Raw genomic sequence first — 18,134 nt, 5'->3', positions numbered from 1 at the left:
GTAAGAATTTCACCCTGTGGTATCAGCACACTAAATCCTCAAGAAAATATCATGTTCAAAGCAGCACTTCTGTCAAATTCTTAATCTATTTATGGTTATTTGTATAGCCCTGGAGTGCAATTGGTTGCTCATACCGACAGATGAGAAAACACCTTATAACCTCTCTCCTACCTATAGGATACACACAAATAAAATGAGGTAAAATTCCTTTTACTCTGCACAAGATTGTCTGTCTAAATACTATCAGACCCATTGTCATTTAGAAAACAGGAAACATTAGCATTAAGAAGTGGTTTGTCCAAAATCATTTAATAAATCATCAGGAGATAACTAGAAACAACATCCTGACCGCTTGAATACACATTCAAACAATACAGCATTTTTCCCCTCCATCAGCCAGCTACCTGATCACCTGCTTTAAAAACTAACACTTTTTGTTTTCAGTTTAAAATCTAAGGTCCTAGCAGCTCTAGAGCTCTCATTTTTAGCACAACAGGAATTCTTAAGTATTCTGAGCAAGGAAGGACAATGCAGCTGGTATTATTTATGTATTTTGTTATTCATGTTTCTTTAAACACACTGTGGATGAAAATTACTTCTGTTTCAGGATATTACAGACCTAGACTTGATGGCTTGTCACCTGACAAATTAAGAGTTCCTTCCCATCTTTTCTGGGCTAACATACAAGCCAAAATTTTCTGTGAAGCTTCCCACAAAAACCTGCAACAAGGAATTCTCATACTCATCTATCAGTCTGTAAGCACAAGAGGAAAGTTGTTTGGTTTGGTTTTTTTTTCCTCCTTCAGTGACTTTTCTTCACATAAGAAATTCCTTAACATTATGCTGTCTTCCCTCCCTGCATGGGTACCGAGTTACAGTTCTGTAGTGAGTGCAGATGGCAGCTTTCATTGTAGTCTCAGAGCTCTCTGGAAACACAAGTTTTCTAGCTGTTAGAGTAGCTTGAGAATTTGACTGGTACTGTGAGTAACAGAGGTATCATTAGGGCAGAAAGATGTGAGGACTGTGTGGTTGTTGCACTAATGCTTAGGTGCTACAAGCTTGGAAAGTCTGTCTCTCCCCAGCTGGTAGTTATACCCTTAGCCACTGCTTCAGAGATTGGTTTTGTTTCCCCCTCCTCTCCCGCCTTTAAGTTTTAATACCTACACCTTGCTGCCAACAAGGAAAGACAATACACAAGTTATTCTGCAGAGAGTTCAAGAGTTCAGTAACACTCGTATAAGTAACTAAAGCTCCACTCTACCCACCGAAAGGTTAAATCTCAAATTTGAATCAAGAAAAATCTTCAATTAGGGAAAATTACTGCCTACTTCCAGTATAAACTGTTGACTATCTGCTTTTAATTTGACATTGTCTTGTGTTTTATAATTGCACAATGCTGACAAATCCTCTTTCCTCTTACAATAAAAAAACAGATGCATCTGAAAGTCAACCTTCATGTTCACTCAAACCAATGGAACTAAATTCAGGAGTATTCACTGACATGATATGGAATTCCATAAAGAGAAGACATATGACTTTAGTTGCCAATGTTTTGAACAGATATGTTACTTTTCCAATTTTACCCTTTTATAAATTAAACCCGTACGCTCTATATTATCTGAAACCATTTTTTATCTAAAAATACCATTCTATCACTACTGGAAAAACATGAGGTTGCACATTCACGCACACAAATCACTTTGAAGATTCAGGCTAAAGCATGACTAAAACATTCCAATACTAAAATTATAGTTTTGCTAAATATTCAAGTTTCGAAACAGTCAATTTATATTTAAGTAGCTAAATGAAACTGTTGAGAAGTTAGTGGGGGAAACAACAATAGGCAACACGGTTCTGACAGCTGGATGCTATTTCTGTGAAGAGGTGAGACATAGCGTGTGGCAACGGATGGCAAGGAAGTGCATGTAAACCAAAGAAACTGGTAAGTCCAATACTGAGGTCTAACAACAGCTTTTAAGTATTAATCAGGAGGGTTAGTATCACATCAAGTCTTCTGGCTTAAAGTCCACTGTGCTGAAGCAGACAGCTTTCTAGAGAACTGCACTTAAAGTCAACCTGGTATGTCAGTTCCTTCAGTAAGCACCTTTGCTGCCATTTTATTCCATGTCAGTACTTCACAGTGATATAATAGACTTACCATTAATCCCCAGTATTCCTCCAATACAGTTTCTAGTTAAATTGCTCCAGATAACTTGCATTGGAAATGTAACTGTCAAGTGGCCAATTCATCTGCTAGACATGAGATAACCTCTTCAATCTTTTGAGAGGAATGGTATTCTGTGAATGCAATAGAAACTTTTACATGACAGTAAGAACTTCACAGTATAGGAAATTAAAGACAGACAGTGAAAAGAGGGTATCAAATTATTCAAGATGATTAGCACCCATCTTCAATTTCACGATCAAGTTAAATGGACTGCACACAATTTGGAGGGTGGAGACCATTGAAAGCAGCAGTCAGAGACAAAGTGCACCCAAGATGGAAACTTGACAGAAGACTTAAAGGGAAAAAAAAATGGACAGCCTGCAGGAGGTTTCAAATAGCCTCAAAAATGTGTGTGAACCTCATAAAATTAATGAAGATACTACATTGCCTAATGCAACTGAAGTCTCATTAAAAGCAAACAGGCAAAGAGATTTGGGTCCACTTATCTAAGTATATTAAAACCTAGCACTACTATAACAAAAGGGTCAAATACACATGGTAAATGGTTCTGGAATTCCTAAACCTCTGACCAAGCAGTCTATGCCTTAACATGAAGGAGACATTATGCTGACAGACATATTTAGAAGAATCATATAAGTTGGGTCAAACTAAATCTCTCTTAAACTCTATATATTGACAGCAGCCAGTAGAGGATGCTTACATATATTCACAGATAAATCTTAAACATTTGGGCTCTGTGACCCTTGTGCAGGCAAAAGTACTTGGACAAGAGTAGTCTGATATTTCTTTAAAGCTGCCACAACTCCTAACAAAGCAAGTGACAGCTGGGATTAGTGTGCACTTCAGCTAACCTCAAGATTCCGGCAACATTTTTCTCTGAAAATTAACCCACTCCCATCAGACTACAATCAGAATACTTTATACTGTTTGTATTACCTTTACAGGTTGCTTTACAGCTCACAGCACCCTTTTGAAAAAGTAGTCGAACAGTTCACACTTATGTACTTAAACTTTATTTCTTCATAATTACAGGCTATTGTTAGAATTTTTAAACAAAAGGGAAGTCTATAAATAGAGGCTAATCCCACCTGAACAAGTCTTTTTTAAAAAAAAAACAGTTAAAACTTCATAAAGTAATGCCATTTAGCTCACAGCAGTGGTTTGTTGGTAGTCTGAGTAAAAGTACTATAGTCAGAGTCAGTAACATGAAATGTAACATCAAATGACTCAAAACTTTAAATTCCGTAAAGGAAAGCAGGAATATATATATAATATATACATATAATATTGTGTTGGTCCACTGAGTATACATTTTTAACAAAAGATAAGAAACTATGTAATCCAGTTAAGCATATGATTTGCAAGATTAGTGTACACTCATTACAAAGATGTATAGATAAGTTATAACTATTTAATACTTGCAAAATTTTAAGTAACTTTTTTTGAGCAGGTGTTTAAATGCTCATTTCCCAGTGCAAAAGAAAAACCATCTCAGTCAGGTTACCATTTTTCCTGAAAAAATGAAAACTACCCTCAAACTTGTGCAACAGCAGCACTGATAGGTAATGGGAAAAGCTTAAATATACTGAAGCATGGCTGAGTTCTCCCCCTTTCCCCCCCAGTGCTGTGTTGAAACACTTCAATTTCCTCAACAGAAATACCACAGGTTAAAAGTGCAAGAAAAAAAAATAAATCTCGATGTTTATGCTGCTGTCATCCATTTTTCTTAGATAGGGCAAAACATTAATCTTTTTGGAATTATTTTAATGAAACTGATTCTCCAGAATAGAGTTCTTTCAAAACACACAATAAGTTATTTTCATTAAGTTATTTCCATTAACATTCTATCAATCCTACTCTGACTCAGTGACCATAAAGAAATCATTCAGTTTAAGGTGCAACTATCAGTTGGCATTCAATAAATTACATATACAGAAAACAACTGTGGTTTTTTTTTAAAAAAAAAAAATATCAGACTACCTGTTTTTTCTTTCTATTCTCATTCCTATTTCAAATTGAATTATTAACTTGCCAGTTCAGCTGCATATTTCACAAGCAAAAGTGGCTCAAATAGCAGTGGGGTCTCATAACTTGACAGTCATCTTGGTCAACAGCAAATGCACATGAATCTTCAACTTAATTGCTTTATAAAACAAAGTAACAGGTCTGTCTTAAAACCTATGACCATGCAAGAAAAGCATTAAAGGTTTCAGAAAGACACACTCTTTCTTAGACTCCATGAAGATTGTTATTTCAAAACCAAACGTAGAATCTTCAATGAAGAGAAAAATCTATATGCATACATATAAAATAAAGCACTCCACAACTCTGGCATTACTAAAATCTCTTTAGAAGGATAAAGGGTTTCAAATGACTAACTGCTTGATGGGGGACAGTCAGCCATGGCAGAATAATTGCCATGTTCACTTTATGCTCAATTACCAACTGCTGACAGATTACAGTCAAACTACAATCTCACTAGCTGCATTTTAAACTGATTTGCTTACAGCTGGGAAAAGTACTTTGTTCTCCTGAAAACTCGAGAAAAATTGAATGTTAAACTTAACAGTTATTCAAACAATAACCAAAAGGATTGAATTTAGCAGAAACATTCACAACACTTTTGGAAGTTTAAAACTTTCCATAGTTTCTTGGATATATGTATTTTCTGATTAACATTTAAATAGGTTAGGAACTCATGAAAAGGGACAAAACAGTTGACATAAGACAAAATCTTATTCTAAACTTCATGCTTCTGATATTTCAGATTTACTGAGTGCAATAGCCAGTTCCAAGTCTTCTTGCTCTTGCTGTTTTAGTCTTGCCAATCTTTCTTTCTCTTCTCTCTCACTTTCCCTCTTAGCCCATTCAATCATGTCTTCCTCAGTAGAATACTGCATTTTTAAAAGACAAAATAAAACCAGATTAAGAATACAATGATAACTAATACAGTCCAAGTCCTTGGTTTAAGGGACAATTACTGTTTTTGAAAATGTATAAATTCTAGTCTTCAAATATTACTTGCTTTTAAAATTTTAATACACTATTAAGATTAGTTGAGCCTAAGCTTTAACTATTAAGAACTGCACTGAAGCCATCCAATTGATGTATTTTTATGATGTATTTTTATGAAATATGCAGTGTTTCAAAATTCAGTAGTAAGTTTCAAAAAGTTACTGAGCAGAAAGTGCTATAATTTAAATTCAAACTGTTCTGCATAAAAACCAGTCTATATAAGAAAAAATTTGAATAAATCAGGAGAACATTCTGCAAAATACACCCCTATCCACACTGTGGGACATCCTGATTTACTCTTTCATTAGAGATGATTTTTCCAGGTGACAATGACTGCAAAAATTAGCTATAGAATGACTGTTTTTAATTGTGCAGATGAAAAATACTTCTGTCAAGCAGCAGCAAAATAAGGTAACCGTACAGTCAGAAGCCTAGTAATAATATAGAGAAAGGTCAGCATGATACAAGAGGAAAAAAAAAAAAGAACATATTCTTTCCATGTAAATTGATGTGAACAGAATGTGAACTAAATTTCTGATACAATGATTATAAATCAGGAGACAGTTAAGGGTATTAAATAAAATACAAAAGATTATGATAAAGTTTGTTTCTAGTCAGCATGCAGAAAAACTAAGAGATAGTTGAAACCCATGTCTTCATGAATGTCCCAGTGTTAAGCCTGAAATGGTTATCATAATATACTCCAGTTAGTTTCTGCTTTGGGCTGCTTCTTTAGGAAATAAATGTAGAAAAGCTTGAGTTTTCTCCATAGTTCACTTAGTATTTTCAGTACTTGCAGCTGGAAAAGAACACTTTTTCCTTCATAAAGATAATGAACATTTTTGCTTTCTCCTCCACATTTCACAATCTCTTCTGCAAGCTGGCTTCTCAGTCCCTCTATCTAGTAACAGTGATCAATAACAGCATTTCAGAAATTATCATGCTACAAAACACATCAACCAGTGCAAGTCAATTTTGAGAGCCCGTCAATCCTCAGTTTACTTCAATCAAGCACACAGTTTATTAGGCCTGAAAATAAAAAAAAGCAGTATGATCAGGATACTGTAAATGCAAATTGCATTTAACAGGTATCAAGCTTGAAAGTGAGATGAGCCTTTCAAAACCCCTATTTGCAAAAGCTCAAAAGAAAAAAAAAAAATATAGGCATGCACAAACCTTTAGATTTGCTTCTACTGCTTGGACACCACGACTTCTATGAAATGGATTCTGGTTATAAAGAGACACTTACTACTTTTTACTTCATTGTACATAAGTCTGGAATTTACTAGCCATTCAAAACTCACCAAATTATATTTCATTAACATACACCGTTATGAGGCTGTTTATCGATATTTCAGTACATTGAAATTATGACCAAATGGTTCAGTGACAGCTAAATTAAAAGTCACACCTTTTGGTTTTTTTTTAATTGGATAGTTAACAGTGTGCTTGTTATAGATAGATAATTTAAATCTGCTGCATGCTCTGATAAAATGAATAATCCCTAGAATACAGATATTTAAAAAGCTCTATTTTCTAAAAGCTAGGAGGCTTTATGAAAAAAAAAAAAAAATCACAAAAGCAATGCAATTTAAACATTAACATTTTGCAGTATTTGTTTTAGGACAGCCTCAGCTGTAAACTAAATGTAAATACTGTTTTAACTAGAAGTGGTATCCCTTTTGTACATGGGATATGTTTTAATATTTTAAATTAGACTGAAGACTTCAGTGTGAACAATTCAAAGCTGTCATTATACTGAAACAAATGTAAAAAGTGTTTACTCACAGTACTGAAGTTTGCAAAATTGTTGGGGTCAGCCTCTTTACTGATGCTGGTGGGAGCAAATGGATCACAGAATAGATCTGCTTCTTGTTCTTTGGGAATGTCTGGGGTGGGGAAAGGCTGAAATGGATCGCTCGGTTTAAAGGAATCTGAAGAGTCTATTTGATTGATAGGTCTTTTCCCTTAGATCAAAATGAATTTAAAATGAATTTAAGATAGCAGGTAATAACATGCCAAAAATAGTAAAAAAAACAAATTCAAAAGCTACTTGGAATGCAACCTCTTCTAGTAAACTAGTGGAGTTGCAATGACTTCAGAGGAAGGGTTGCCAATTTAAAAAATGAGGGTATGGTCCATAGCTTCTTAAAGCATAACCAGATAAAAAGGAACACATGTATGTTAATGATTCAAGAACACAGTTGTGTACTAATTAACTGTTTCAGGAAGAGAATTTCTAGCAGTTTTGAGCCCCTATTCTGTTAGCACAGTATTTTTTTCTTCTGCTTACCAACTGTCCATGATAATTCCAGCAAGGCTGTTTTATTATTTGTTTGGATCAGCTAACACAATTTCATTCAGAGACCAGAAATATGTTTCTAAATCTTCAAAACACCATGTCCTCTCAGTATGCTAACACCTGCAATTTCTGTAATTTTTAAACTAAGGGAATGAAGGAGTATAACACCAAGTAATCACAGGCTTAATTATTTGTTAATCCTTGCCTAAGTAGCTGCAGATATAACAGTCAGGCCCAAGCCCCCACTTATCCTGTTCTTTATTTTCAGCTTAACCCCAGTCAGCTTTCAACACCTTTAAGGACATTAACCCAAATACTTCCAAGAACAGTTGAACTGAATTTCATCCCACCATTCTCTCCATATGTTACTGCTTACAGAAAAGGTTTCATTGCAGTTTCTTGAATTCCACTAGCAGGTTCTGTAAGCGGTTCAACACTTACAACGGTCATATTTTAAAACTTGCTTCTGTTGCCATTTTAGATTAAAACTGCAGAATCGAACCAGAGGGCTGCTTATTTTGCATATCACTGTTGGAAGTTAGTCTAAAATTTCTTTCATAGACCAAAAGAGATTCTAATTTGGCAGAGAATACCCCCTCGGGAGTATATGACTTTTTTTTTTTTTTTTTTTTTTTTTAGACACTTCGCAGATAACTTTGCCATGATAGCTCTCCCTCACTGATGATCTTCTATTACTGGCAAACAATTCACGTCTATTTCTTGAGTAATGACATTTGAAGCTGCTTGTCCCACATCTAGGAAATTTTATTTTTACATGGGAAAGATTAATTAGCATAAGAATGTGAAGTATGCAATCTCCAAATCTGTCCAAAAAAATAATGAAATAAGGGTACTTATCAGTATCTAGAAAGGCAACGGATTTCAGAGGCAAGCAAACAGCCCTACTGCACACTTTCCAGTAGAGTGAAAAATTAAGAGAAAGATTTTGGGGTATTTCTTTGAAAAAGCATTCCCTTGTTTTGAATCAGATCACGGGAGTAATTAAAACCAAATACAGTTAAGTATCTCCATTAGGAAAATAATTTATTGGGAATTTTTATCAAGATAACCACAATATCATTTTTAATATGTGCAAATCGAAACAGGCCACTTTTCTCCAGTCATCTATTGATAAGGATGCTGCTGTTCCACCACTAGAAGCTTGCATTCTAAAAGAGAATCTGTACACCATGTCATAGCCTCTCCCATACAATGAAGTCAGAAATCCTTTTTTTGTTTTAGTAAATACCACCATAAGAGGAAATACTATCACACACTCAAATTATCATCACTTGTCATGTCAGCTGTTTTAATGTTATTTACAATGAAACTGATTACTTGCAAGTCATAAGCATGAACCAGATCTCACATCAACATAGAAATTAAACAGCTGAGTTTAAACTTTAGTATCAATACTCCTACATTTACTGTGTTCCCCTTGTTTTGAGGAAAACGATGAATACATGATTAAGTTTCACACTGCAGTTTTCCAAAACACCTTAAGATTCATCCATATAGTGCAATAATGAAAAAATGATGCAGTTAACTTTTTAAAGAAAATGACACAAAGGAGAGAAACTTAAGAAGAAATACTAGCAATATATTTTCCGATCTATGCAAAAAAAAAAAAAACCTGAGAGTGAGGAGTCTGTTGTAAGATGGGCTTATTGCAACCACAAGAAGGTGTTATTGTTGATAATCATGGCCTTCTCTGGAAAGCAGAGTGGTTTGTATCATGGACCAGAGGACCCAGCTATCACCGAACAGAAAACAACATACGAAACAGGTTTATTACTATTACCTTGGCTAGGTTTACTACTACAAACCTCTGGCAAGGCCACCTGGAAAAAGTTAATCTGAAAAACTGAGACAGTCATTTAACCCTATTTAGTTCATTTTGCATTAATACTAGAGGTTTTGCAATACATAAAACACACTGAAATTTCACTTTAAGCAAGATTCACAATGTATCACTTTAGTACCCATTTAATTTGCAGCCATACTATGTTTTTGCAGATACTTGTAATAACTCTATTTTCCTGTTTTCTAAATCCTTCCTCTCTTCAAAAAACAATGATCCCAAACACCATGCAAAATTTAACCTTGAGGAAACTACCAAGAGATACGGAACAGACTTGTTTCACATCTTGCTCATTGATTCTAGATTCAGACACTTCACCATCCCCTCATAATAATTGTCCCACCGCCAATATTGAAGCAGCTAGTTGTTAACAACATCACAATATCAGCTCTTACCAGGTGGTGGTGGACAGGGCCTTGTGGGAGTTCCTGTTTTAGGGGGCAATGCAGGAGGAACATCCTCATTTTTAGCTGCTGGTTCCTCAAATAAATTTTTTGTTATGATCACATTGTTGACAGAACCCGATGTGGAAGAGCTAAAGGGATCCTCATTGTTGGCCTTCAACAAAGAAAACAGCAACATACACATTTTCAGTGCAATTCTACTATACTTTCCCTTCTTTTCAAATAATGCAGTATTTATTTAGAACTTAGTTTGGGCTAAGACAAAAGAAAATACTTTTTTTTTTTTTTTTTTTTTTTTTTTTTACGTATCATCCACATACTCCAGGAGATTGAAAATAAAGAAAAATCAGGAATGCTTAGTGTGTACAGCAATATAAAGTTGAGTATAGTTAAACATGCAAAAGTAATACTTCTGCTGTTAAACTCAACAAATCTTAAAAAATATTATAATATCACTTCAAATATAGAGAAAATACTTGTAAAGCCACAAAGATTACATTGTGTTCTTCACAGTGAAATTGCAGGACAATTTACTATGAAGATCTCTTTGTCAAGAAGGTCAGCCATTATAAATGTTTAGTAGTGACAAAACTGCAATGAAACTGTTGGTAGAGAGAGTAAGCTCTGTCTTCTCACTCCAGTCTCATGCATCTTCTGTGAGTAGCAGTAGCTTCATATTACCTTTGACAGCATACTAAAGTCAGCAAAGCCACTTCCAAAGGATTCATTTCCAAAGAGAGAGGCAAAGGGGTCTGTAGCTAAATACACACAAATCAAGTAAACAAAAGGAAATTAAAGGTTAAATATGAAAGAGACTGAAAAAAAAAAAATCCCACAACAAAAAAGCAACTGTTACATATTTGCAGCATAGACTAATGCAAGTGAAATGTTTTATGAGGTGGGTGCTTTAAAGTTATTAAGCAGCTTTTACAAAAGCTCTAAGTGTCAACTACTGATTAAGAACAATAATTCTCAAAAGAAATACTGGTATTCTGGTTTCCTACATACAAAAAGTTGAATTCCACCGAAAGTGTCAAATAACCATACTATTGGATGTTCTGGTGAGATACATACGTGTATGTATACACAGAGGTAATTTTGTGTGCATACACCCATAAATATACATACACAGACATATATATATTTGAGGATGAACACGAGCTCACTTCTGACTGTAGGCCCACTTGAGGAATAAAGTATCTAAGCCTCCTATCACCTCAGTCTAATTCAACAGTACCCTTTCATTCTTATGTGCCTCAAAATATGTAAAAGCTGCTCTTCTAATGTAAAGCAAGACATGCACTGTCCTTACCAACACTCGCTTCTGTATCTCTATAAAATGGCATTTTTTTTCCTATAATTAAACTGAACAGGTTTACAATACGACATAACATGTGGATTCACGTTTTGGATTATCACTTGTCACTGCAACTTGGGAAAATAGGTGATTAGAGTCTTCCCTAAAACATCTATAGCTCTCAGATGAGAGAGGGTGATAGCAAAACAAAAGGAGCAAACTTCAGCAAGTCTTGATGAAGTAATTATTCTACCCCACATCTCCTCTCGTAGTACAAAGCTATCTTGTATGCTACTTGGAAAGTAACATGAAATATCTAAATACAACCCTGATGAGAAGCAGTACCATTCAGACAGTCCAAACACTGAGATCAGGATATTTTACCAGTTTTAGGTAAGGCAGAGGAACATTTTTGCAGAATCAGTCTTCAGTGATATGCACTACAGATAACGAGACCATTTTGTTTTATAAAAATACTCTGCTGCAAACTTGCACCTTATGTCATACTTTACAGAAAAATTCAGAAAACACAGGAAATCCCTAAAATACTCCATCACAAATTCAGTTAAGAGATTAGAAATTGAAGTAAGCAAAACCAAACAAAAATAAACCCCAAGAAGTTCAATGTGTATAATCTACTTTTACCTAGATCATTTGATGTAGTAACAGTTGTTCCACCAGGAGCAAAAGGGTCATTCTTCTTCGATATCTCTGTCTAAAATAAAAAATTCCTTTGGAGGGAAATTTGTTTTTCAGCTTAAAAGATTCCTCATTCTAAGAATACAATCACAATTTATTTTAGTTCAGAAGTTTTAAGATAAAAGCTACTTTCGAAATATTTTATCAGCATCAGTAAACAAGTCTGTTAACAGAAACTCCTCCTCCAAACAGTGATGAATACTTCCGAAGGATGGAAAAAAGGTACAGTATATGTGCAGCATACTTTGTTACCACTAATGCAAAATTTAAGAATATCTACCACTCATTTTGGTCTCAGATTTCTACAACTAGAGCCATCTTAATGAAGATACAACTACAAGATATCAACACCACAAAGGTGTAGTAAAGCATTTAAGATGAATGCATAATTTAACTTCAGTTCAGAAATACAAGTCTCAAGAATCCACTGCTAATCCCACATCACAGCTCTGACCCTCCCCTTTTTTTTTATTCTCTTCTGTACTTCTCTTATTATCAGACTAATATGACCAAGAATTGGTTATATCAGAATATCAAGACTTGGAAAAGGATAGTGTGCTAAGTATTGAAGATCTAGTTTTTAAGGTTGGAGGTGTAGGTTGTGGTGTGTACTATGACCCTGAGATCTATATAATATGCACACCACATAGAAGGACAAGAACACCTCTGCTAGGTGCAGTGACTTCTACCTTGGCTGCTGTGGGTTTGCACCAGGCACACTCTACAGCCACTTAACTAGCTTCCTAACCCACATGTATCTTTAATTTTTATATATGTATACACATATTTTATACACACACAGAACTGGAAGCAAGGCATGAACAAAAGCAGCACTGAGAAGGAAAGGAGATGGCAAAAGGATGAAGACAAACTTTCAAAATGAAGAATTTCAGTTTCTTAACTGTTTGTCTATCAGCCCTAAGTATTACCTCATCTTCATCACGTTTTATCCTACATCAGAGAAGGTTTCATGCCCAAATCTGCCTTATTATAGGCTCAAGACTAATCAATAACCATTCAGTATAATGTGAACAGCTAAAAGTTACACCAAAGTACACTTGAAAGAAGTATATTCAATAAGAATCTCCACATTATGAGAGGGCTTCACTGACTCATTCAAAAAAAAAAAAAACAAACCACAATAAAACCCAAACAAGATATACCTATAGATCAATCTGACTTTTCAGAGGGAAACCCCATAACACATCAGATTTCAGATAAGATACAGAACACAGTTATTGATCCTATAAGCTTTGGAGGCAAAAATCAAGAGTCTCAACATAACTTGGTGAGATTATTCTTCTGTTTCTTTCAATGTTTAGTAAGTTCCACCAGCTACCAATGGAGCTTAGATCATTATTCTCAAATGTTCTTATCTATGGAGCAATGAAGCTCCAGACTGGAACATTTTTTAAATGTTTTTATTTTCAATTCTATTTAATCTGTGACTATTTGTAGAAAATAGGACACAAAAAAGACAAGACAGAGCCATGAGGTAAGAGGTAACCTTTTATCTATATGATTTCTGAATATCAGCTTTTCAAGGCACATCCAAATGTACAAAATAGGTTATTTTGTTCAAATCATATATAGAAGGAAGTAAAAGGTATGCTACTAAACTTACTGTGTTATTATTACTGTTGTCTGCAGTGCTAAATGGATCAGTTCCAGCAGTCACAAAAGGATCAGTGGAGGATTGTTTGAAAAAACAGTCAGCTGCAAAAGGATCTGAGCCTTTGAAGGGATCACCACCAAAGGGATCTAAAAAGTAAAGATCTCATTAACATTTCTGCTAGCTTTACTTTAGCTTGATATCTTAAAAACTGAACATTATTATTGCTTTTTTCATACTGCAAGAACATGACACGTTTAAGACCAAGGATCTCTGAAGTATGGAATTCATCTGTGAATAATTTGTATTCAGTGATTCAAAACATTAGACAAGCCAACATTTTCTGCACATCAAGAAAACTTTGGATGGTGCCAGTGGTTCAGCTCCAGAATCATCCAAGCATATAGGTTCTTTAACCAAGCTCCCTAAAAATGAAGCATTTTACAAAACCTAGTGTTTCTTAGAACTCTCCTCTCCTTCACTCCCCAAACAGAATTGATGTTTTATTATTTGGCATTTGGTGCTCAACACTGGTTTGCTATAGCCTTCCTACTGGTCATTTTGCTTTTTTGTCACCAGTAACTCCATTCAGGACTGAGCAAATAATGCAATGACATTGCCTATACAGCCAGTCTAAATAGAGACTTCCCACCTTTTTCAATATTTAGTTCTAAAGAAAGTTGGTAAGTTAAGAGCCTTTAAAAGGATACAGTCTTACTTCTTTGCATACAAAACAGGCAGCAAGAATTTGGGGCCTTCTGTTCACCACCTTCACTTATTTAAATTGCAACTAAGGATACTTCCAACAGCAAGAGAGAAGTTCACTGGCAACGTGCTTCTCTGAAAAGTTAACACAAGTGGTCAGCTGCTACTGCCATATATCTATCTATCCTGCGGTGACTTTTGGGGTCATTTCCACATTTTTTGTGCTGAAAGTGGTGACACTTTCCCTCACATACTCTCCTAGTAGGAATCATTTAGAAAAACACATTAGAAGTTACAAAGTTACTTACCAATTTTCCCAAAAGGGTCATCTTTGAAGGGATCACCTGGTTTTTTTTTAAAAAAAAGTTACTTGTCATGAAGCATGTACTCAGTTGAAGTCTTTTGGATACAAACTCATTTCTACAGCTAGAATTTAAATAACTCTCAGAGGAATAGTTTCACTATTTTCAGTGGAACTACAAGAGCTAGCATTAGACGAAACAAATATTCATAACTCATTACCATCATGAAACACACACAAAAGCAGCCATCTCAAAGATGCATTTCTGTTGGCTGTTGTTCATAAACACCCACATTATGAAGTATTTACCACCACAGTAATCTAGGCTAACCACTAGAAGCTTAGTCACAGTTTTGATTAATTTTCACAGGCGCCATCAATGGTAGCTCCTAAGTGTTCGTTTCTGTACTGGATGTATGGAGGATGGAGTACCTCATCTACATCTGAGAGACACAGATGTGTCATCCCTTAGCTGTAGGTATCTACCCCAAACATACTGAGCACACAAAGCCTAAAAGGTTGGCTACTTTTTGGCAGAACTACCTTTCTCCTCTGAAAGAAAGGCCTTGTCATGTGCTTTAAGTAGGACCACTTCAATATAAACAAAAATCAAGCAATATCTACACAGAAACATTCAAGCTGTTTAAATTAGTTTAATTTATTCATTAAAAGTATTAAATCTGCACTGACATTCTTTCAGAAGCCAAGTGATCTGAAACAAATTTAGCTTATTTTCCTCTCAAAATGATGAACTAAACTGATCAGACCATGTTGATTCTGAAAGCATGTAAAATCATATTAATGTGGCTGAAAGCATCTGCTTCAGCAGTCAGTCCAAATTAACTCCCCTTCTCCAAGTAGCTCCATATAGACTGATCACTTCTTCCAACATAAAAGAAAAAAAGCAGAGCAACAGCATTTGTAAGTGGGAAGTTCTTAAAATAAAGCATAGCACTTCCACAAGACAAACAGATGGTGCAGTTCCACATTACCTTTTGCTGGGTGCCAAACTCACCATAAGTAGGCCACAGTCATTCATTCTCAACCACCCACACCCTCCCCACACCACAGCTCACTGAACCCTCGGTTGATCTGTTTGTGGATCTGTGCTGCAAATTAGATTAGTGACACCACATCTATCACAAGTATGCCCACACCTTTAAGACCAAAATGCAACTGGGGGTGGGGGGAGGGGGTAAGATCAGTACTGGGGAAGAGTGGTGAGGGAAAGGTGCAATTTTCACAGCTAATCAGAAAGTCAGGATGAAGGAAGGAGAAACACCCTGGAACTCTCATTTCTATAGTTTCTATTTTCATAATGCTATTGGATCCACACGCCTGTCACTCAATCATCTTCACATTTATTCTATAAGGACCACTTCCAAGGTGTAGATTAGTCTGAGATGTGTTCATACAAGACCTGTTTCTGCAAATCTGCACTTAAATAGAAAGGTTTACTTACTGCCAACAAAAGGGTCAGACTGGAAGAACTCTAAGCTGGCTTCAGAAACTAGATCAGGCAATGGATGAGATTCAGCATCAAATGGATCTTCCTGGGCAGTACAAAAGAAGTAGAGAAAGGTATTAAATTTTTAAGAAGGATGGAAAACACTTACATTGTCTTGCATTACCATTTAGTAGTTTCTTAAAGCTGAGAAAAAGACAGCTAGAATTCTACATAATTCATCAATGGAGATCCAAAATATTTCTCAACAACCTGCCTGCTATAGGAGATGAAATATTTTCATGCCATCACACTCTAAATAAAAACAGTAAGAAGTTACAATTTTATTTCTCTGTTGTTTTATAACCATGATGCAAGTGGCATGATGCAAGCCTGAAGCAGTTTAATCAGGATTTTTTAATTTACTTTTTCCTCTCCCAAATCTGAACAAACTCACTGTTTTGGTAGTAGTGGCAGCTGGGGTCTCTTTCTCTTCTTCCACAACAGAAGCTGTTGTTTCAGGACTATTCCTTATCTATATAAGGATAAAAGCAATTCACCATAAATAATAGAAGACTACACAATATAATTTTAAGTATTAAATAGCTAAAGGAAAATACTAAAGGATACTTCAAGAGGTTTACACTTATTATAGAACATACTGAAGTGTTCCATAAACCCTGTGAAAGTTAAAAAAATTTAAAAAAAAAAAATCAAGACTCTACTGGGACATAAGGAGGTACATTTAGAGCAAGACAAATTTAGATTTTCTGTACTATTCCTTATTCCATTCTTATTGCACCAACTGGAGACAGCTGCTCTCCTTTAATGTTAATTCTACTATTCAATTTATGATATTTTTCTTTGGAAACAAATACAGAAAAAATTTTATTGCCACTTTCCAGCCAAGCTAAAATTGCCTCTTTTTCTGCTTATCAACTTTCAGATTGTGGAAACATAGTCCCTCAGAAAAACACTCTGAAATTTCACTTGCGCAAGTGTTTAAAAACATAATCAATCTTGATACATTCTTAACTTATTCCAACTTCACAGCTGCATTGCATCATGATCAAGCAGGCAAAACACTACTCACTGGAGACACACTGTTTATTTGTTCATCTTCTGCTATACTTTCCCTTTCAGCATTCTCATTAAGGTTAGCAGTTTCGCTGCTGCTGTTGCTAAGACTAGAATGATCCACAGTTCCATTAACAAGTGTATTATGTGGCTGAGAGTGCCAACTGAACTGGTTATTTTCCAATTCTTTCAGCTCAAGAAGTTTTGTCTGCACCTGTAAACAGAAATAAATGTAGATGCATCAGTATGGCAGCACACAGAAGCTAGTATATGATCATCCCCTCAAATATAAGATGGACAATATCTGAAAGTCTTATTTTAAAAGCAAATATAAAAACCCATGTTCTTTCCATCAAAAGGGTGAAATTTGAGAGATAAGCACAAATCTGATTTAGAAGAGAAGCAATGTTGTTGAAGGACAGACCTGAGAACCTTCTCCTAACCAAGGAAGCAGTGTATCACTTGCAACATCAAGACTTGTTGCTCTCTTCCTACTCAAACTCATAAGAAGAGTTGCAGAGCTTTCAGGGGGTTTTTGTTCATTTAAGTTTTGTTCTGGGGTGGGGTTTTTTGGTGGTTGGTTTGTTGTTTTTTTTTAATTATGTATTTGCAATTACATTCAACTCTAAATTAAAAAGGCTGCTTTATCAGAATTCTCATCTTCTAAGAGAGAAAATTACAAATTTATTATCCTCTCCCACATGACTTTGGTTTACAAAATACACAGTGTATCTTCCTAAGCAGTTACATTCACGTGTCACTATTTCAGCAACATGCTTAATGCAGTGCCTCACAGCAAACATTTACAACCAATCTGCCACTTACGAAGGAATTACTGGATTTGGCAGATTATGCAGAAGGATGAACATAGTTCAGATATTTAGTTATCATTGCCCTGCATGTGTCATAAGTCAGGTGGCAGCAAAGACAACACCAGGTGTCTTCCAAATACACTGATCTCAGACCAACCATTAGATAATCTTGCCTAAAGCACCAAAGCACCTATTGTTTGTTATTTGTAAGCCAAGAGCATTAAAATCAGGAGTACTGATATAAAACAATAAAAATGTTTGTAGTACAGTCAAGTATAGCCACTTATTATCAGTCTTGAATCTGTTTATTGCAAGTACCTTGTGCTAGTATATTAATATTAAAATATCACAACCTTCTCTCTACCTGTGATGAAACAATGGAAAATCCATTTGTTTACTTCTCAGTCTCTAAACCTC

The 18,134-nt window shown here is 35.3% G+C and overlaps 1 protein-coding gene across 5 annotated transcripts in view; it reads right to left on the bottom strand.

The window, feature by feature from the left end:
• Positions 1-3,178: 3,178 nt before the first annotated feature.
• The window catches only part of EPS15 (epidermal growth factor receptor pathway substrate 15), a 72,638-nt gene continuing 57,682 nt past the window's right edge, over positions 3,179-18,134 (bottom strand). For 2 of the 5 annotated variants that reach the window (XM_074876062.1, XM_074876063.1), the window contains 10 exons: positions 16,922-17,119; positions 16,286-16,363; positions 15,847-15,937; positions 14,392-14,427; positions 13,391-13,527; positions 11,713-11,782; positions 10,452-10,528; positions 9,762-9,924; positions 6,992-7,170; positions 3,179-5,082 (listed from right to left, as the gene is read on the bottom strand). In XM_074876062.1, coding sequence (XP_074732163.1) covers positions 4,936-5,082; positions 6,992-7,170; positions 9,762-9,924; positions 10,452-10,528; positions 11,713-11,782; positions 13,391-13,527; positions 14,392-14,427; positions 15,847-15,937; positions 16,286-16,363; positions 16,922-17,119 — 1,176 coding nt within the window. In that variant the 3' untranslated portion in view covers positions 3,179-4,935. Of the gene's footprint in view, positions 5,083-5,550; positions 6,233-6,991; positions 7,171-9,761; positions 9,925-10,451; positions 10,529-11,712; positions 11,783-13,390; positions 13,528-14,391; positions 14,428-15,846; positions 15,938-16,285; positions 16,364-16,921; positions 17,120-18,134 lie in introns of those variants that run through there. The other 3 variants (XM_074876064.1, XM_074876065.1, XM_074876066.1) reach the window with 3 other exon arrangements.

The sequence above is a fragment of the Strix uralensis genome, chromosome 8, assembly GCF_047716275.1.
Source record: "Strix uralensis isolate ZFMK-TIS-50842 chromosome 8, bStrUra1, whole genome shotgun sequence".
NCBI lineage: Eukaryota > Metazoa > Chordata > Aves > Strigiformes > Strigidae > Strix > Strix uralensis.
Note: the sequence above shows the minus strand (reverse complement) of the source record. Positions and strands in the feature narration are given on the sequence as shown.